Source organism: Bos indicus, chromosome 4 (assembly GCF_029378745.1).
Source record: "Bos indicus isolate NIAB-ARS_2022 breed Sahiwal x Tharparkar chromosome 4, NIAB-ARS_B.indTharparkar_mat_pri_1.0, whole genome shotgun sequence".
In the NCBI taxonomy this organism is placed as follows: domain Eukaryota; kingdom Metazoa; phylum Chordata; class Mammalia; order Artiodactyla; family Bovidae; genus Bos; species Bos indicus.
In genome coordinates, this window is record NC_091763.1 from 5869342 (window position 1) to 5886745 (window position 17404).

Consider the following 17404-nt stretch of genomic DNA (forward strand, 5'->3'; position numbering starts at 1 on the left):
GTGGCCTTTGTGTGGATCAGCATCACTCTTTGCAGAAGTCCTATTTGCGGATGAAAACAAATGCTCTGTCCTGGAATTTCCATGCTGCAGATGTGGGAACGGGCGCCCTGTTTCTCGAAGCAAACAGGCAAGAAGCAGAATTGGTCTTTGCCGCTTCGAGGCACAGCATGGGATGGGTGTGCACCCAGAGTGTGTTGGAGTGATCAGGTAATCCTCAGGGTAAGACACTGCTACTGTTTTCCTTTTTGATTAACACGATTCTGTCGCACAGGAGTTCCGCTCCAGATCACCGGGAGTCTGAGCTGCCCCACGGCCCCATAAATGTGGGCTGACCTCCCCCCCGCAGCTGGGGGTGCAAGGTGAGAGTGGGGACCATTTAAGCCTCTGTGACATTGTCTCAAGGGTATGGCCTTTGTTGCAGTATTGCTGTCCACGCGGCCCTGCAGTCTTATGCTTTTTCCACGTGTCTGACCCAGAGAAGTGTTCATTCAGTGACTGTGGCTCTTGCGTGAAATGGGCGGGCATTAGGAACTGTGCCTCAGGGTGACTCCCTGTGACCTTGAAGAAGTCATTCTGTGTCCTGGTCACTGGTTTCACTACCTGAAGCGGCTGTTCACTCCCATCCCCACCCTTCCTCTAAAAGCCCGGCTGTCCCTTGACGGCCGGGTGTTCCAGGACCAGGATGGGGTCTCATTTCCTGCTTCTTCCCCCAGGCCCTTGCTTAGCCTTGATGCTGAGAAGGCCCTTCTCCAGCTTAGTGTGGATGCCGCTCTTCCTGCTGGACCCCCGGGTGGCTGGCCCTCAGGACCACAGAAGCTGCAGAACCCCCAAAGCCCTCCTGGGACCCCCTGGCTAAAATCAATGGCATTGTTGTTGTTCAATGTGTCTGACTCTTTGTGACCCCACGGACTGCAGCATGACAGGCTTCCCTGTCCTTCACCATCTCCCAGAGTTTGCTCAAATTCATGTCCATTGAATCAGTGATGGTGTCCAACCATCTCATCCTCTGTCACCCCCTTCTCTTCCTCCCCTCAATCTTTCCCAGCATTAGGGCCTTTTCCAGTGAGCTGGCTCTTACCATCAGGTGGCCAAAGAATTGGAGCTTCAGCTTCAGCATCAGTCCTTCCAGTGAATAATCAGGATTGATTTCCTTTAGGATTTACTGGTTTGATCTCTACTTCCAAGGGACTCTTAGGAGTCTTCTCCAGCACCACAGTTCAAAAGCATCAATTCTTTGATGCTCAGCCTTCTTTATGGTCCAACTCTCACATCTGTACATGACTACTGGAAAAACCACAGCTTTGACTATATGAACCTTTGTCAGCAAAGTGATGTCTCTGCCTTTTAATAGTCCCTCTAGGTTTGTCATAGCTTTCCTTCCAAGGAGCAAGCGTCTTTTAATTTCATGGCTGCAGTCACCATCTGCAGTGACTTTGGAGCCCAGAAACATAAAGTCTGTTAATGGCATGGCTGTCCCCAAACGTGTTTCCAGGTTCAGGCCTCTGGTGGGCTGGTGCTCACCATCTCTCTGGCCCAAATTTCCCTGGGCCAACCTTCTTCACCCAAATACCTCCTTCTGCCTTTCCACTCAAGTCTGTCCTTCCTGGTTTTCTGTCTGTGGGATCTGTTTCTGATGGAAGGGGCTGATGTGTGCAACAGTGAGTGGGTTCGTCTGTCTCTTCTTGTGGTTCTAGGGCATGTTTGGGTGCTCCATTGTTAGGCACATGCACGTTAAGAATTGCTATGTTCTCCCAGAGAACGGACCCCTTTGTCATCAGGTGAAGTCCCTCTATCCTGGATAACCTCCCTGGCTCTGAAGTCTGCTGTGTCTAAACTTACAACAACTCCTGCTTTCTCCTGACTGGTATTAGCAAAGGGTGTCCTTCTTCATCTCTTCAATCTATGCATGCTCAGTTGTTGAGTGGCATCCAACTCTTTGCAACCCTATGGACTTTAGCCTGCCAGGCTCCTCTGTCCGTGGAATTGTCCAGGCAAGAATACTGGAGTGGGTTGCCATTTCCTTCTCCAGGAAATCTTCCTGACCCAGGGATCAAACCTACATTTCCTGTGTCTCCTGCATTGCAGGCAGGATCTGTACAGTCTGAGCTACCAGGGAAGCCCCACATGTCTTACATTTAAAGTGACTTCTTCATGGATGATGTGTAGTTGGGTCTTGTCTGTAGATCCACTCTGACAGTGTCTATGTTTCCAGTGGTGCATTTAGACCAATGATGTTTAAAATGAAGACTGATACAGCTGGATTGGAAGCCACCACACTCGTTACTATTTTCTCTTCTTACCCCCTTTTGTTTGCTTGTTCTCACTGTCTTCCACTTGTCCTGACTTCTCTAGTTTTAATTGTTTTGTAAACAGGTTCCTGTCTCCTCTCTCTCTGCCTCTGGCTCAGACTAGCTGTGTCCGGTGGAGCCTTGCTACCAGTCTCTACCCCCCTCCTCCCCATCAGCTGTGTCCCCCAGGACTGCCCAGCCTATCCCCTGGATGCAGCGCCCTGCCAGGGCCTGACCGCCAGGACCCACAGGAGAGGGCCCTCCTGGAGACCTCGGGAGCCTGAGGCCTGTGTCCCATTGCCTCCTGTCTTTCTCTGGGGAGACGATGCTGGCCCTGAAGCATGTGGAAAGGTGGGGGGGTGGGATTCAGGAGGAAGAGCCCTGGGCTGGGGGGGTCCAGGCCATCATCTCGGTGGGATAAGACTTCACAGACCCCAAGGAGCAGGGGACAAGTGTCCATCCCATATGCCATGTGCCCTCTGGGGCCTGACCCCGAGCTTGGAATGGAAGTTTGGGGATGCTGAGGCAAGACCTCTGCCTCATAGTCCAGTGGAGGAGGCAGCCACTTAACGGAGCACCATGTGAGGCCTGAGACAGACTTAGACAGCTAGGAAGCCTGGAGATCTGGCCTTGAGACAGCTCCAAAGATTAGTTAAGAACAAAGGTTCAGCCTTGTTACATGCCTAGCTCAGCAGCTGGCATGGCTTGGGGAGCATTCCAGGGCCTGTGGGCTCATCATGGTGTCAGGCTGCCCAAGGTCAGGAGGAGCCTGGAGCGATGCAGAGAATCAGGTCCTGATCAGACTAGATGACATCGGCAAGGACCCCAAACTAGGACCCCTGACTCCAAGGCTCCTGGGGTTGGCACAGACCCTCAAGCACATGGTTGTTGTTCAGCCACTAAGTCGAGTCTGACTCTTCTGTGACCCCATGGACTGTAGCCCGCCAGGCTCCTCTGTCCATGGGATTCTCCAGGCAAGAATACTGGGGTGGGTTGCCATGCCCTCCTCCAGGGGATCTTCCCAACCCAGGGATCAAACCTGCAGCTCCTATACTGCAGGTGGTTTCTTTACCACTGAGCCACCAGGGGAGCCTCTCAAGAATATACTGTACCTATTTTATTTTTGAACAGTAACACATATGATTGTTTTCCTGTAGGATGGTATAAAGGCAGCTTCAAAGAATCATGATGCTTTAAGGAGTCGGATCTGGGTGTGAGCAGGGAAGCCAAACGGGTTTTGTGAAGGGTAGTGCCCAGGAGGGAGGAGGGCCCTGAAAGGGGAATCAAACCAAGGGCCCGAGACCACACGCCCTCCTCACGGTGGCGCCTCGGCCCGCCCTTGCCCACAGGAAGCAGGAGGGAGGAAGCTGACGGGGACACAGCGGCAGGTGCGGGGAGCAGAGGCAAGGTGCCCAGAGGCCTGGAGTCCCACCGTGGCGTCCCTCCGAGAGGGAGCAAGGCTTTGAGTGGGGCAGGCACTGCTGCGCTGCCTTCGGGGCCAGAGACCCTGGGAGTGTGCACGGGAGGCCCTGGATCAGGCAGAGCAGAGGGAGGGAGGCCGGAATCATGCAGGGAGAAAGAAAGTATCTTTGGACAATTCACACACTCAACGTCACATCTAGTTGGTTTGACAAAACATGGGAAAGAAGAAGTGAAATTTGTCAACTGCACCGAGATCCAGGCAGTTCACTTCAGGGGACAGCTTTGGTACCAAATTATCCTTGTTATGCAAATCTCCTCCCCAAGCGGCCAGCCTCCAGTTGTGCCTGGGGACTGCGGGGGCCGCATCTGCTTCCCGTCCTGTGATCCCCGTAGCCACAACACACCTGCTGGGCCGGCGCAGCACCCCGCTGCCAGGGAGGGGGCGCGGGCGGCCTATGCTGGGGGAGCAGGGTGGGGGGTGCCCGGAGGAGACATCACACAGGGATCATGCCTTGTTCCTGTCCTTGGCTTTGCCAAAAAGCGGAAAAAGCGAGGGGACTTCACACTGAGGTTTTCACCTTCCTCCTTAGGAAAATACAGCCCAGAACTTGGCATGTTTTGAGGCATCTGGTCCCAGCTGAGGCCTGAGGTCCGGGCTGCACCAAGTTCCCCATTTCCTTCCTGCCAGCATCAGCCTCAGGGGTCCCCAGCCCATCCCCGCCTCCTGCATCTCCCTCCCCGGGCCCCCCGCCAACTGCCACGGCCAGTGTCCGGGTGCTCAGCTGGCAGCTTCTTCACAGCCCGCTTCTGGTCTCAGCTGCTTTACTGGGCCTGCTTTTCGGCCTCTCCTTCGTGGAGGGAGTTTGGGCGCCGGGCTCCGCGGGCTTCCCTCCTGTCTGGGACCATGGCCCTCTTCTCCGTGGGAACAGAGCTCTGCCGCCCTCCAAGCTCGCTCTGCCCTCGGGCACCTCCTGGGTCCATCCTGATTTCTCGCTCTTGACCACCTGACTCTCAAACTGTGACCTGTCTTCACAGCTGACCCATTCTCGTCACCCAGTGCCTCCCCAGCTTCCCCGCTCAATCCCTCTGCCCAGCCCACGCTGCCCTGCCCCTCACTAACCGCTCACAGAGGACCTGAGATCTGGGGTCAGCACCTCACAAGTGCTCCGCACACAATCATCTCAGTCATCTTCAGTAGACAATTACACCCGTCCATGTTTACTGACCCGCATCTCAGTCTGCCGGTTGCTGTCACAAAACGCCAGATACCAGGTGGCTTGTGAACAACAGAAGTTCATTTCCTGCAGTTCTGGAAGCTGGAAGTCTTGAAGTCAGGGCCAGGTGAGGGCCTCTCCCGGTGGTGGATTTCTCACTGTCCTCACAGGAGACAAGGGCTGAGGGAGCTCCTGGAAGCCTCTTTATTAGGACACCAATCCCAGCAGGTGGCGCTAGTGGCAAAGAACCCGCCTGCCAACGCAGGAGACCTGAGATGTGGGTTCCATCCCCGGATTGGGAAGATGCCCTGGAGGAGGGCGTGGGAACATATTCCAGTATTCTTGCCTGGAGAATCCCATGGACAGAGGAGCCTGGCGGGCTACAGTCCATGGGGTTTTAAAGAGTCGGACATGACTGAAGTGACTTAGTACGAAGCAATCCCACAATGAGGACTCCATCCTGATGACTCAGTCACCTGCCAAACGTCCAACTCCAAGTACCTTTGGGAGGCAGGATTTCCACATATGATTTCTGTGGAGACACAAACATGCAGACCGTAGCAAGCACCTACTATGTGCCAAGTAACTCTTCTTGACACTGAAGATATGGCAGGAAAAAAAAAAAAAGAAAACCCTGCTCCTGGAGACCACACCCCAGTGAGAGAGAGTCAAGTCCTCTGCAGCCCCACTGCTGGAAGGTTATGCCTTTCCCCCCTTGCCAGGCCTCCTGCCGGCTCCTCTCGTCACTTGCCTGCTTCTCATTATGCCACTCTCTTCTCTGCCTCCGGTGGCTCCCCTGCACCTGCTTCTCTCCTCTTCACACTCCTCTGGCTGCAGGAACTGAGCTTGCTTTCTCTTGCTTTCCTGGGCTCTGCTGCCTGCAGGATGAGGGTTCTGCTCCCCCTCCCCTTTCCTGCAGGGCGCGGGCTCAGCCCCCTCAGGTGGTGCCTGAGTTTAAATCCTACCTGCATCCGGCGGGGCAAGTCTGCCTGGAGTCAGCAAGCCCACTGTGGTCAGGCACTGAAGCTGGTTCCTCTAATCTAGGTTTCACAGGTAGCACAGCTAGTATTTTGATTTTCCACTGTCTGACTCTCTTGTCATGGCAAACCCACTCCAGTATTCTTGCCTGGAGAATCCCATGGACAGAGGAGCCTGGCAGGCTGCAGTCCATAAGATCGCAGAGTCAGACATGACTGAAGTGACTTAGCACACGTGCATGAGTTGTTTTAAATTTAAGAGGGGAAGAGAGAGACATTATTAATTTTGAATAATTATTTATTTTGTTAATAATCAACTATTAAGTTTCTTCCTCTGTCAAAAAAGAGAGGGAGGTGGCAGGGCTGGAGGAGAGGGTTAAGGTTGTATCTGCCTTGATGGGGACCAGGTGGGTGGGGTCAGCTTATCTGGACTTGAGGAACTGGTCCCATATTAGGCAGGTAGACTCCACCCAGACCTCCTGCTCCAGAAAGGTCAGGAGTGGGTCTCTAGAAACTCCATTCATGAGAACCAGCCAGGTGATTCTGAGCTGCATTTGAGAACCAGGGTCATGGGGGATTTCTGGATGCCCCAGGGCCCGGGGAAGGTGGTGTGGGTGAGGAAATCTGGAGGTGGTCTTGAGCTGGGAGCTGGGAATTTGGGTTAATGCTGGAAGAGGCCAATGGGAGGACGGGAGCCTGGCCATGAGGCAGAAGTGCTATTCTAGGAGCCCAGTGGCTCCATTTCCCCCTCGTCAGAGGTCACAAGGGCCAGGCTCTTGGGGAACGAAGAAAAGATCCAGGCTGTGTCGGCAGCACCTGAGCTCCAGCCCTGCCTGGCAGCTGTGCTGGGCTGCTCTCTGGGTTCCAGTGCAGAGAAAGACCAGTGGGGTTCAGAGTGATGCCTGGGCTTCTGAGCAACAGGGGACCCCTGCCTTGGTGGTCTGAGCACTTCTTCCAAGTCTTGTACTGATTGCCTAGCTCCTAGATGGCTGTTTCGAGCCCTGCTCAGGATTTGGAGTTGAGAGGCTGGCCATATGAAAAAAATGAGACTTTTGGCAACAGCCGAGCAATCCTATTCCTTAGAGTGCACGTACTTTTAGGGAAAATGCAGAACTTCACCAAGGAATCACAAAACCTCCAAGATGTTTTATTTTGATAGAAAATATGACCAATTAATTGGAAATGTGATCAGAAATCGTTGGCACCTGAGCCCCCAATTCTGATGTTTAGCTCCTCAGATTTCACACTAATATATAAAACACAGCATGTTTTGTAAATTTACAGCACTCATCAGGAATAAAATTGGATGAGCAGCTGTCTTAAGGGAGGATAAAAAACTGCACTCAGGAAACTGCCAGAGCTGCCCCAGGGGTAACAGCAGAGGGGGAGCTGTCCAGAACATGCCAGGCTGTTCCAGGTGTGCAGGGAACAGTGTCTGTCTGACAACTGCAGCCACACCTCGCTTCCTTCACTCAGCATCTTCCAGGCCCTCTGTGCAGACAATCAGGCTCTTTGAATCTTGGTGCATCCACCTGGAAGCAGTTGCAGTCGTCCTGGGGCTGACCAGGCAGACTGTTCCTGACTCTTGCCCCTCCCAGGCGTGAATGTGAGCTGTTCTGCTCCTCACCATCACCTCTGCTCATTACCATGAAGGAAACACCCTCCAGGGCTGACTTCCCAGAGTGGGGCTCACCAGGTTGGGCACATGGGGTGGGTGCACCCCTGACTCACTGAGGGCTTGCAAGGGGACCAGAGGAAGCTTAATGGCATACAGCACCAAAAAGATGCTGAGGATAATCATTCTTAGCATGACTTCAATAATATAAAAGGTAGTGAAAACCAAGGAATGAAGTCTATCATCCTGTGGAATGCTCTTAAAGTGAGGGTTTTGAACTTCACCCTCACTTGTTACCACGTCCTGGGTTCCAGGATGGATTGCTGCTCAACCCCTTCCCAAGCTCAGTTGATGAGCTTGAGAGATGAGGGCAGGCCACTGCCCTCCTCAGATCTCTTCTAGTTGAGTGTTGGTCGTTCAGTTCAGTTTGCAACCCCTCACCAGGCTCCTCTGTCTGTGGAATTCTCCAGGAAAGAATACTGGATTGGGTTGCCATTTCCTTCTCCAAGGGATCTTCCCAACCCAGGGATTGAACCCAGGTCTCCTGTGTTGCAGGCAGATTCTTTACCATCTGAGTCACCAAAGAAGCCCGCTTCTAGACACACTCATTAGCCTTGGTAAGGTACACACAAACACATTCCTCACTCTCACAAACAGACCCAGCCCCCCACCACCACCACTTTGGAGTCACTTTTCTGCCTTAAATTGAGCCTAGGTCATTTCTGAGTTAATGCAGACACCCTTTATTTCTTGAATCCGTGACCACTGAGAAATAACAGGATGTAACTGTGAAACAGCGGATCTGGCAATGGTTGTGTCATTACCTCTCTCTAAGCCATGCGTTCATTCAGTGCAGTAACTTAAGGGTGCCGAAAACTTCTTTGAAGGATGCTGCCCCGGCCACTGACACTTACGAAAAGCCCCCGATGCCAAAGCCTGATGTGAAACTGAACAGTCTGCGGATTTCATTCAAGTTTCACCCCATTTGGATCAAATGTTGAACCGTGTAAACTTGATCACTTCATCTTATTTACTAGATTTGAGCCCACACCGTGTCTGGCTGGTTCTCCCAAAGGGCCAGAGGGTTTTAACCACCGAGCGTCTCGAGCAGTGCGCGTCTGTGACAGACAGAGTTGAGATCTCCCAGCCCTGCGCGCCCTGCACTAAACATGCAGCCCAGCAGGGAGACTGCCCTCAGGGTGGCCACTGCGGTCAGCCCTCGCCTCTATGCTCCCCCCCTGCCGCCCATCGCTGCACATGGCATTAAGCACTGCTCTAAGAAGAGCTGGGGAACATGTGTTATATTGCCCACGACCTCCACTCACCCTCCAACCCACAAGTACTCCAAGCCTAGCACAGCTTGAACAGGAGGTGCTCAGCCTGCCGAAGTGAACTGATGAACCAGCAGCAACGGCGAATGCATATGATCACAGATGATCCCACCTTGTCTTGTACCCGCCCCCAAGCCCATCTTCCTCCTCCAACTAGGAGGGAGTCTGTAGCAGGTGGCAGGTCTACACGGTGATTCTCTCAAGACCAGCGCGGGCTTCACAGCATGAGGCAGACAGAGTATGCACTGCATTTATTAGTTCTATCACCACAGAGTAAGCATTTGAAAATGTGTACAAAAGGATACTCTATTCCTCCAAGGCCACGCCCCTGTTCACAGCAAAACAGAAATAATTTAACATCATCATAGAGGCAGATTGGAAATACAACTGCATTTTCTCATTTACAGTCCTGTACAAGTATCTGCCAGAATGGCAGCTGCACACCTAAAGATGTATTAGATAGATACACATAAACTGAACCCTGAACAGTCACCACACACAACATTGTAAAAAAGTGTATTAGAAAGTATTGGAAACAAGATTGCATATTCATTTCTGGTCACACTTGTTCACAGTGAATGCTATGGCACCGACAGCACATGTGCTTTTTTCCCTTTAATTTCTGATGTCTGTATATCTTAAATAAGTCTAATTTTGGTTTCTTTTAAAGTAAAACAAACAAACAAAAAAACACTCAATTGAAGGAGAGAGATCTGGATTGCGAGTAGCGCTGCCCCTTCATTATTGCTGGAACATAAGTGCATGAGAGAAATAGATTTACTTCACGACTGGTCTACAGCAGTCCATGGCATCTTGCTTTTGTTTTGGCAAGAAGATGATGCTAAGAAAGTCCCACTGAAAACAAAACAAAACAAGGAAAGGCACAAAAATAGAAAAAAAAAACAAAAAAGAACTCACATTGCATTGAGAGATAGCTGTCTTTCTTGACGAACAGTCTGAGATCTCATTTTTGGTTGATTCTGAACTGGAAGTGAAACGTGCTAGTATCTGAAATGCTAGGTGCTGGGACACGCCCTTGGGTGACACAGCGATAGTAACATGATTCTTTGTAATGTCTTTTCTGCAAGGACAAGCCCACACTCTAAGATACGTGATGCAGGAAGACCGGGGTGAGGAATAGGGTCCAGGTGTTCTGAGTGGAGGGGAGCTGGGTGACCAGGATGGGCCAGAATGCCAAGCAGGGACTTCTCTTGATCAACAGAATCCACCTGCTCCTGGTGCCCCTCCTTTGGTTGATATTTATTTTCAACAACGAGAGTGCATGAAGCCTAGTGCCTCCACAGTTGTCCCCGAGACACACACTCACATCATCAGTAGCCGAACAAACCACAGAGTGAAACGGGGTAAGGTCATGCAAAATGCTACTTTTACCAGCTAAAAGGAAAACGTCAACAGCTTTGGGTACAGAACATGGCCACCTTTCAAGCATAATTTCATTACTTGTTGGCATTAATGAAACCTTACTTTAAATACAATAGTTTCAGAGAAAAATGGTATTACATTAGAAAACCACAACAAAAGGTGTGTAAATAAGGTTATACTGGCTACCAAAGGCGGAGAGAGGGAGGGGAAAGTCCTGGGGAAAACAACTCCTCAGCCACTATCTACAGTGGTGGGTTGAGGTCCATCTGAAGCCACAGGGGAAAAGATAGCTCTGTCCAGCCAATGGGCCCTGTGGAACAGATGCGGCAGGTGAAACTGGCCTGCAAAGTGGACATACGAGCAGTCTCTCACCCTGAATATGCATGCAGGGGGATAAGGTGGATCTGTCTTACAACTTCATGTTGAACGAATGCTGTCCACAGCCCGGAGTCCCCCTCTGCCCCTCACCCCGTGCCTCAGTGTGTCACTGACCAAGTTACTACAAGTTTGCCTATTTCCAGGTTCAAAATGTCACACAGTTCCGTAAGCAAAGAATCCCATGACTCAAGGATGCTAGGTTGCCACCCTTTCCACAATATTCAAGTGCACTTGGGAAGGTAAGCTTCTGAAGACTGAAGGTGGGGGACAGTTCATTGAGAGAATTAAAATGAATCCAAAGGAACAGGAGTCACGCTTGAGACTGCTGACTGGGGACATTCGTGGCAGGGCTTTCATCTCTGGAAGGCTTCCAGACCCTTGATTGGCTTACAATTCCATTAGAGCAGTGGTTCTCCACTAGGGACACCTTTTTATTCCCAGGGACATTTCTGGTTGTCAACTGGGGGGTCTACTGGCATTTGTTGGGTAAGGGACCAGTGAAGTGATAGTCACTCAGTCGTGTCCAACTCTTTGTGACCACATGGACTGTAGCCCACCAGGCTCCTCTGTCCATGGGATTCTCTAGGCAAGAATACTGTAGTGGGTTGCCATTCCCTCCTCCATGGGATCTTCCCAACCCAGGGGTTGACCTCATGCTGTTAAACAGCCTAGGATGCCTGGGGAAATTCCCTGCAACCCAGTATCCAGCCCCAAATGTCAAGAGTGTTGAGCTCAGGATCTCTGGAGTTGGCTGAAATGCAGAGATGCTTGTGCACAATTTTTGCTGTTTCCTTATGTTCTTTGCACATTTTTGGTGATGAAAAATACTGGAAACTGTATGCCCTTCCTGCCAGATGGTTGAGATGAATGTTCTTAACGATAGCATGCACCTATCCTATTGCTTTCCAGGTTAGGATTGGAACCCATGGACGTCTCTGTGGGCCTTTGAGGGCATGAGCAGTCTTCACCTCCAGGGCCACCTCCCTCTGTCCAGCTGGACCTTGAGTCCTGGACACGCCCCCAGTCAGACAGGTGCACCCCGCCTAGGTGGACACAAGGATGCAGCTCTGCCCTTGGGGGAAAAGCGTGTCAGATGGTTTGAAAGTGTGATTTCAAATAAACAGGTGCTGTGTGTGAGCAGCAGCCTCTGGACTTCACCTGCCAAATTTCCCTGACCTGAAAATGGTCATTCTGAATCCTTTAATGGATATTAAAATGAGAATACTATACACAGAAGGCAGGGAGAGAAATATACCCACAATAAGAACCCCTGCTTGGAGCTACAACACAACATTAAATGAAGTTTAGGACAGACTTTCTGCGGGAAAATAGGTCACAGGTGGAACCTGGGCAGGAAGGAGAACAGAACCAGACATGAGTGTGGAATTTAGAATACAGGTTTGGTTTCTGAGGGATTTTATCATCTGAACATTTCAAAAAGAATGAACGTCTAAATTTCAGGGCTGGTGTTAACAATGTAGTGACAGACTCTGGGGGCCCTTATGAGATGAGAGAGCAGAGAACAGTGGGCCCAGGTGCCCCACGGAAATAGAGTTCATTCCATGGGACAACAGGCCTCTGGAGGCTTCTGGGCTGGGCAACGTCATGACAAGGTTTGGAAAGGGAGAACGAATCCGAAAGGCTCTGCAAGCCCTCCCCTCCCTCGGCCCAATAGTTACTTTTCCCGGCAGTGTGCAGAATTTGACTTAGAATAATTTTCTTCCTTTGGAACCTGTGGCCTGTCGGTGCCGGATGCACGCAGTTTCTGGCCCTGAGAGGAGGGCATTTCACCCCAGGGTCATGGTCAGGGCCACAGTGCAGGGGCTGTGAGCAGGGCTCCTGGGACCCTGCAAACCCCATCTGGTGCGCCAAACCACGCTCAGCACGGAACCAGCTCATTCCTTTCTGGGCTTCCGCCTGTTTCTATACAATTCTCTCCGAACATGACCTATCACTTGGAGGCTGGCGATTTCTAGGAAGCAACAGGGGAGGGGATTTCAGCCTGCGGTCTACAGAATCGTCTAGTAAGAGAGCATTCCGGGGGCTCCAAATGGAACCCCGCATCTAACAAGAAAAACGTCCTGTTCTCAAAAGAAAATCAACCAACTCAGAACAAAACGAAGGACCACCTAGAGGACAAAGCACAGCGGTCCAGTCCAGCCCCGGCTGCCTGCCCAGGGGTGCGTGCAGGGCACGGATGCTCTTCCCTCGGGCTCGCGCAGTCCATGTTTAGCTCATGTGGAAGCGGTGCTCCCCGCGCGTGATGTGGGACGAGAACTCGTAGCGGTCCTGGCTGTGGTAGCCGCACATGTTGCACTCGAAGGGGTCTCGGAAGCCGTGGCAGCCCATGTGGATGGTGTACATGACGTGGTCCAGGAAGAGCACGCGGCAGTGTTCGCACCTGTACACCTTGAGGGCTTCCCCGCTCGTGCCGATCACGCGCAGCGCGTCCGGGGGGCCCTCGGAGGCCGCGCGCAGCACGTCGTAGGCCGCGTGCTCCTCCTTGATGGACAGGCCGTTGCGCGCGTGGGGGTTGATGTGGTTGGTCAGGTAGATGAGGCCGCCCCGCTGCTCCTCCGTGTTGCTCTCGGTGTCCGTGGAGTCTTGGCAGCTGTTGCTCGGGGACGCCTCGCGCTCCGAGGACGCGGACTTGGCCTTTGAGAGCAGCAGCAGGTTCTCCACGGCGCCGTCCTGGGCTGAGTGGTTGGAGCGCGTGGGGCCCTCTCCGTGCGGCTTGTGGAGCTGGTACATGGGGCTGAGCACCGGGACCACATCAGAGCTGCCAGGGGGTGTCTGCACCAGGGGGCGCAGGGACTCAGCCCCCAGGTAGCTGATGGCGTTGTTGATGGCCTGGTCCATCACATGTGTCTGCATCATCTCGTTCTCCTTCTCGTAGCTGGCACTGCCGTCGTAGGGCAGTTCCGACAGGCACTTGTCCCCTGTGGGAAGCGGGTGACAGTCAGAGAGGCCCAGGTTACCTCTGTGCCCGGCAGCAACAGCTGACATTTACACCCGTGGGGGCAACGATCTCGGGCAGACACATAATGTGGACATCAGCAAAATGGGCAAAGCTGACACGTCTCTGCCTGCCCTGTACCTGGCATGGTGCCCTGCCTGGGGGTGGCATTTAAACCAATTTGTCTACACAAATCAATAAACGAACAGGTGAACCAAAGGGTGGTGTGCCAATTTAAACAGTGCATATTCAAACACCAAACCAATACTTGTATTTACTCTGGTTGTTAATAAACATTTTGAGTGTGCTGAGTGTGCTAATCACTTCAGTTGTGTCCGAGTTTTTGCGACCCTATGGACTATAGACTGCCAGCCTCCTCTGTTCATGGGATTCTCCAGACGAGAATACTGGAGTGGGTTGCCGTGCCCTCCTCCAGGGGATCTTCCTGACCCAGAGATTGAACCCATTTCTCTTATGTCTCCTGACATTTCTCTTATGTCTCTTTACCACTAGCGCCACCTGGGAAGCTCTAAATATTTTTATATTTAATTTAAAATTAATATTGAAATGATATGTTTTCATATAGAGTTCTAAGTAATTCACAATGGCTGGTTAACATCACTAATTTATTTAATTCAAGCAATTATAAGATTATAACAATGTGTGATATATCATATATTTTAAGTTCATAACTATAATACTCTAGAATAAAGCTTAATCAAAAATACAGAAACTTTATATTCTTCATAGTGAAATGGTATCAGTCTTGTCAACAACAAAAATCTGGCTCTGACTTGCGTGAGAGTGAAAAGCACCATCATATGTACCAGCCTCCACATCTTCCCTGGCCTCTTAATTCCATGCCTGCTTCTCAGTTCTTAGCAGCAAGGAGCCTGTGCTGCAGTTATTTGGTGGAAAGTTGGTAGAAAGTTGAGAGCAGACTGAGTAAGTTCCAGGGGTGACATTTACTTGTTCCTTCAAACAATTACTGAGCAGGAATGATTTGCAAGAAATTACTGTCAATGACTTGTCAGCAAGTTTGGCCTCAAGAAGCCTAAGATCTAATATCATGGTTGGTAGGAGGCAGCGAGCTCGCTTCCCCTGGAAAGGGGAAATTTGAGAAAAGATTTGACTTCTTGTAATTAGCTTTTGAGTACAAGTTTTCAGAAAGAAATAAAATGAATATCCTTGAAGATAATACCTTCTTGATGTATAGGTTCTAAGCTCAGTAGGAAACCTTGGCTTCATTAGCAAATTCATAAGTGAACGGTCTGCCTCATTGTTAAGGTCTGTTGATCCACATTACTTTTGGTGGTGGTTAGTTAATAAGTCATGGGCAGAGGGGCATTCAGAGGCAGGTCTAAGCTGTTTACGTTTCAACCCTCACTCTCTTTCCTTCTCTCAACACATGTCCACCGAGTGTACACCCTGGACCAGACAGGAGGGACAGAATGGCCAACAAGTAACATCCTTCACAGCCCACAGGGGAGACAGATGTTAGTGCATGGTTATATAGGGCGCATTCCTGTCTGAGAAGTTCTGTGAAGGAAAAGGAAGGTTTGCTATGGGGACTTAATTCTGCTTTCTAGTATGAGGAGGCATATTTCTGGATAGTTAATGTCACAGATAGTTTAAGGATTATTAATAAGTCTGGGAATTATGGAGTATACATCCTTCAGCTGCTAAGCACCAGCTGCAGACTGTGATATGTGTCCCACACAGGGAGAAGCAAGAAGAAACTAAGGGGAGAGGGAGCTAGGAGGCTGAGATGGACAAGTGAGTGGAGCCAGAGCCCTGAGCAGATGTACGGGAAGGGTAGACCCGGGGAAGACTATATCAAAGGAAGCTGGAAGGCTTTGAAGGAAGAAGGGCCCTTCTCCATCACATGTGTGCAAGTGTGCTAAGTTGCTTCAGTCGAGTCCAACTCTGTGCAACCTTATGGCCTTGGAGCCTGTCAGGTTCCTCTGTCCATGGGATTCTCCAGGCAAGAATACTGGAGTGGGTTGCCGAGCCCTCCTCTAGGGGATCTTCCCAAACCAGGGGTTGAATCTCTTATGTCTCCTGCACTGGCAGCTGGGTTCTTTACCACTCATGCCACCTGCACAGCCCTACTGGTGGAAGGCAGAAGTGAGGATGCCTCTGGCAGCCCAGGGGCCCAGGTTATGGCTGACGGTGGCTGGCGAGACCGATCATGGTGGAGACCCCCACACCTCCCACATTGAAACCTGACATCATGGCCTGCAGCCAGTTCCAGCAACAGAAGGGTAAACTGCTCCAGAGTTCCTAGACTTACTAACAATCCTTAACAAATCTGAGGCCACTGATAGCTATCCAGAAGTATGCCGCATCAGACTAGAAAGCATCCTTAGGTCCTGCTTCTTGCTTTGTTGCGAAGTGTATCATACAGTGGCCTGGCTCCCTTTCATCTCAATCTGCTGGTAGTCAGGAGTGGCACATGCCCTGACAATGGTACTACATGACCCTTACATGACACACAGATATTTGTCTGTAGCCAGCCACACCCTCTGCAGAACCAGGACATATTGGAATCTCTATGGAAGTTGGGTGGCAGTGATCATAGAGGTGGTGTTTCTCCCCATTAAGGTAACTGAACAGTAATACAGAAGCCATGTGATTCCCCCCCTATTTTTGTATCGAGGGGATAAATGTCTGGTTACAGTAACCCCAGAGGATAATGAATCCCTTTAGCCTGGTCTATCACTTCATTGAAGCCTGGCAGGGTGGGGAAGGGAGTGGGCTTCATGACAATTCTGATACATATAAAGTGCTTATAGCTCCACCCAAAATGGTGCTTTCCCAGTAATGATCCCGTTTCTCCCAGAGTTATCATTCTGTGCTTTCCTGAGCAACTGTTCTTTAAAACTGGGTATCAACAATCAAAGGATGTAGGGGGAAGACCCATGTGGCATATTAAAACCACCCACAGAATTTCTCTTCCCTTAATACTCCACAGAGTGAGAAAATCCCACAACATTCACTTTGGCAGAATGCTAAAGAAAGGTACATAGTCTAAGGAAATACATATTTATAAAAATCAAGGAAAGAAAATTCTGGCATGAGATACATGGCTAAGCTTGACAGCTGATTTTACTTATAAAACCTTAACTATGAAGCAACAAAATCCTCAGCAGTTTCCTTAACATCCTCATATCCATAGAGAATCAATTCAAATAGCTGTCTTTTTTCACTTCTGATCAAAAAGCAGTTGAAGCCTCTCCTAATGAGACCAGGTGACACTGGATGAGTGAGCGCTGAGGCTGATTCACTAGGTGAGAGATTCGAGTTAAGTCCTTGATGCTGTGCACTGGGAGGAAACACCCCAAGGGCCAGAGCATCCGCTGGCAGCTAGGAATACTTCCCAACCAGGTACAGTGATAACTGGTTTAGAGCATTTAACCAAATCTCAGAATGAGGGAGAAAGGGCAGAGAGGAAGTCTTTTAACAAAGACTGCACTTTGCCTTCCTTGAACTCCTCCAACCTCATCTCTGGCATTCCTTCAGCATTGAGAAAAGCTGAACTCGCTCAGAAAAAAACAAACAAACAAAAAAACCACATCTCAGATACAATGGGAAGAACATAGCAAACATCAGTCAAGCTCTATCAGCCCAAGTCAAATAAGCAAGATGAAAAGAAAAGGTCACGGTTACTGTGAATATATTTTCTAGCAAGATAAGGGAAGAAAGGAAGTTAAACATAGAACAATAAGCCCATCCTCAGAAAAAGCCTAATTCAAAGAAGAGAAGAATGCCTCATAACTGCTTTGTGACATGAATTCAATTAAAAAGATACTGAAACATGGCGGGCTAGAACAACACAAG

The 17404-nt window shown here is 50.4% G+C and overlaps 1 protein-coding gene across 19 annotated transcripts in view; it reads right to left on the bottom strand.

Annotated features, from left to right (window-relative positions):
* Window positions 1–4471: 4471 nt before the first annotated feature.
* IKZF1 (IKAROS family zinc finger 1) overlaps window positions 4472–17404 on the bottom strand; it is a 102711-nt gene continuing 89778 nt past the window's right edge. For 18 of the 19 annotated variants that reach the window (XM_070787434.1, XM_070787444.1, XM_070787439.1 and 15 more), the window contains one exon: window positions 9084–13547. In XM_070787434.1, the coding sequence (XP_070643535.1) occupies window positions 12838–13547 (710 nt within the window). In that variant the 3' untranslated portion in view covers window positions 9084–12837. Of the gene's footprint in view, window positions 5457–9083; window positions 13548–17404 lie in introns of those variants that run through there. The other variant, XM_070787445.1, reaches the window with a different exon arrangement.